Genomic DNA, 3,447 nt, shown 5'->3' with positions numbered 1-3,447 from the left:
TGTTTCTAATAAATTTTCTTATAGTTTATTATTATTTTCCATACATTTCAATTCACACCCTGCATATTGCTCTTAGTATTATGGACACCCCAATACCCCATCCATCCGACTGTTCAAGGTATATACAAAGTGCTGCTCAGCCTGTGTAATTGTATATAGGAGATATGTGAAACTTTATTTTATTCTTTATGCATCTAAGCATGGAACAGAGAAGGTTATTTTCCCCCAAGCTGCTCTGTTTCTGTATAAATTAAAGCATCCCAAGCTATAGGAACTATTCTTTTAATCAACTCTATAACTGAAATCTATCTAAAAGTACAGAAACACAGCAAACAACAACAATGGAATCAGACCCAGGAGCAGGTGAACTAAAGCAGGCATAGTTGGGCTTCCATTGGGCAGAGAAGGGTAATTGTCCGGGGACGGCATGACGCAGTCGTGCCCATTGAAAGATATTCTCCTCGGGAAAGCCCAGCCTCCTTTGAACGTAAATTCTCCAGTGTCCTTCTTGAGTAGCATCTCGGTCTGTACATTCCCACTGTTCCCGGATTGCAATAGCATATCATTGTAGGATTGTATCCCCCAAAACATTCCTGTGTCATCTGAAATAGAATATAAAATTATGTTCTAGTAGAAACTATATACAGCTCTGTATTACTGCATGGTAGTGGAAATATTACAATTTAAAATTTTCTTGTTCTAAGGTTGTCTCTGTTCTTTTCACAGCAAGTATCACGATGAGTAAATCCTAAGGAGTCTGCAGTACTTAACGAGGAGAGTCCGATCCCTAGATCATCTCTCGTGGAATTTGAAGATGAACAGTGATATTTAGCAAGAAAAAAGCTCAAGAATTTAGTCCTTGCTACAAGTTTTTTTATTCATCTTTCGGACATTTATGTTAATTTTGCTAAACCAATATTATCTGTTACACACTGTTTGAAGCTTTTGTACCATCTTGTTTCTACACAAGGTCATTTATTCCAGGGATTAAAACTTCAGGTTGTATATGACTCATGCCTGTGATTTGTCCTAAATCATAAGTAAATACTTCAATGAATTATCATCGGGATCATATGGGTCGACAAATTTTTGAATTCAGGAACGGAGGGAGAGAGAGATGAAAAAGAAACAACATAGGAGGAATTAGCATACAGAACTTCCTCCGAGGTGTCAAGCTTCAGATGCACAGATATAGTTAGCAAGAACATAGTAGCGTGTAAAAATTGCAAGGACAAAAGAATTATTCCTGCTCATGTTAAAAATCCCAGAGAAGAATACTCACTGGAGTCACCATATTGAATAAGAGGTTGGTAGTTGAAGCTGAAGACTCGAGTCAAGCTTCGCAGGTTTGGATGCTGTATCACCAAGTTCCAATCACTATAGTTCCTATCGACATTAAAGTTGGTAATTGTCACCTTAACCCTCCAGTATTCCCTGTAATTCACTTTCAAGTGCCAGTGCACTCGAATCGGACACATATGTTGTGTGCACATCACAACTGGAGGTGTTGATCCCTCATCACCATTTGGAAGCTGCAAAAAATTAGGTTGCTCACCCTCCCTACAATAAGATTGTCAAAAAAAATGAAGCCCAGATAAACTTGGGAGTTGATACAAGACTCATTAGGAAGAGAAAATAGAGTCTCTTAGGAGCTTACCTAATGCATTTTGGCGATGTTGGAGATGTTTGGCAGCCACAGCTACAATGAGGACATGAAACAATGGTATCATTGTAGAAGGTAGACAAAGAAACACAGCAACCGGGCAGATCTGATTCCCTGAACTGGGAGTAGGAACAAGTAATTTCCCATGTCACTGCAAAAGAATTCATCCAAAAAGCCTAAGTAACAACGCTGTAGTGGTAAAATTCATTTCTTGTTACCAAAATAGCCTCCTTTTCTGAATCGCATAAGCATGTTCACAAAGTACAGAAGTAAACATATCTGCAAGTCCTACATCGCTTACTTAGAGCTTGCGTGGTTCGGTGCTTGTCAAATTGGAATTTGCTCGGCGCAACATCGATAGGATCACTGCAGGTATATCCTGGAATACCAATACTGAAATTTGACGGCTTATCGGTCTTAATATTGTTACCATTCAGATTCCCCACAGACATTTGGAAAGAGGTCATGTATCTAGTTGGGTTTTGAACAGTAGAAGACAGTACTCCTCCTCTGCAGCAATTTGCTACTTGCTTATTGTAAGGAGCCCCAAGAGGCAAATCCACAATGACTGGACTCTTTTCGCAGCAGTGCGGTATAGTTTCTCCTCTGAATCTAGAACAATTTCCTTGCTCAGTGGCTTCTCCACCCTGCATGTTCCAAATGAACTCGTCCCCTGCCCAGGTCCAACTCAGCTTCCAACCAGGAAGCTCAATGTGCCGATAAAGCTGGTAATTGTATATGCGTACCATGACCTATAACTTTAAGAAAAAAAAGGTGAGCCTTGCACAAATGGAGCACTATCTTGTCGTCTCGAATATACATCAAATAGTTACGAGGAACACTCTCTTAAGATGGCACTAAGTTGGTACATTTGATGAAATTTTCCACAAGGACAAAACCTGATGGTATTAAGAACTACTACCGGATGATTTAATTCAATAAAAGTAGAGTTATTTTATTTCCCAAACTTGTCATTTTGCAGAGGGGTGAATCTTTACTGGTCGCGAAAAGACAACATAAATTCGTTGATCACATCATACAATACCGTGTAAACATTGTCTATAGTCTGGAAATCCCACTTGATCGTGATGTTCCCATTTGGATCCATCGGATCGTACCCATCTGCAGACCAACATGAACACACACACACACACACACAAAAAAAGAAACCGTATGAATATGCATCAATCCAAACTAAGGGAAATGGAGGGGAAGAAAGGAAGATACCTGACAATTGGACGAATAGTAAGATTAGGAAGCACGAGAAGAGGCAATGGAGGTGATGAGCTCTGGAAATCATGGCGATGGTGCACCGATAAACTATATCCCAACCAATATATGGTGTTTGTGTGTGTCTTGGGAGTAACACACACAGAGAGAGATAGAGAGATTAGAGGAGATGGAGGTAGAGAGGAAGATGGAGGGCGGTGATAAGAGATTGCCATAAATAGCATTCCATGCATTGAAATTGCATTAACGCCTGATGTGGAATTAAGTTCTTTTTTTTTCCTCTCTCTTCCTCGAAATAGAATTAGCTTCTTTGGAAAGCCAGCCAGGTTTCAGTTCTTCTTCTGCCATCGCCTCTCTCTCTCTCTCTCTCTCTCTTCTTGATACGTAGTATTGTGGTGTGCTCAAAACTTCGTTCATCTCTGCCAGAAAAAAATGTTCACAGTGACGGGCGGTTTTAAAGTTTGGAGGGCATGCAAAAGGTGATACCGATAGGGACGTTCTTAAATGGGTTTTTTACACTACTACCCCTCTAAATTTATTATTTACGTATTTAT

General features: G+C 39.8%; 1 protein-coding gene across 1 annotated transcript; it reads right to left on the bottom strand.

Moving 5' to 3' along the window:
• Positions 1–220: 220 nt before the first annotated feature.
• LOC140784831 (COBRA-like protein 7) lies at positions 221–3,011 on the bottom strand. The gene is made up of 6 exons (XM_073132415.1): positions 2,891–3,011; positions 2,709–2,785; positions 1,965–2,415; positions 1,658–1,814; positions 1,283–1,560; positions 221–602 (listed from the first exon to the last, which is right to left on the bottom strand). The coding sequence occupies exons 1-6, from the start codon at positions 2,961–2,963 to the stop codon at positions 310–312; spliced, it is 1,329 nt and encodes a 442-aa protein (XP_072988516.1). The 5' UTR covers positions 2,964–3,011; the 3' UTR covers positions 221–309.
• Between the last annotated feature and the right edge of the window lie 436 nt (positions 3,012–3,447).

The sequence above is a fragment of the Typha latifolia genome, chromosome 3, assembly GCF_019914945.1.
Source record: "Typha latifolia isolate L0001 chromosome 3, TyphaL0001v2, whole genome shotgun sequence".
Taxonomy (NCBI): domain Eukaryota; kingdom Viridiplantae; phylum Streptophyta; class Magnoliopsida; order Poales; family Typhaceae; genus Typha; species Typha latifolia.
This window is presented reverse-complemented; position numbering and strand designations above follow the sequence as displayed.

What these genes read in the sequence shown, in the direction of transcription:
- LOC140784831 (XM_073132415.1), bottom strand. Translation starts at nt 2,963, where the DNA reads ATGATTTCCAGAGCTCATCACCTCCATTGCCTCTTCTCGTGCTTCCTA. An exon ending in CCGAACCACGCAAGCTCTAA is followed by an intron (nt 1,815 to 1,964) that starts GTAAGCGATGTA and finishes ATTCTTTTGCAG; the next exon opens with TGACATGGGAAATTACTTGT. An exon ending in ACATCGCCAAAATGCATTAG is followed by an intron (nt 1,561 to 1,657) that starts GTAAGCTCCTAA and finishes ATCTTATTGTAG; the next exon opens with GGAGGGTGAGCAACCTAATT.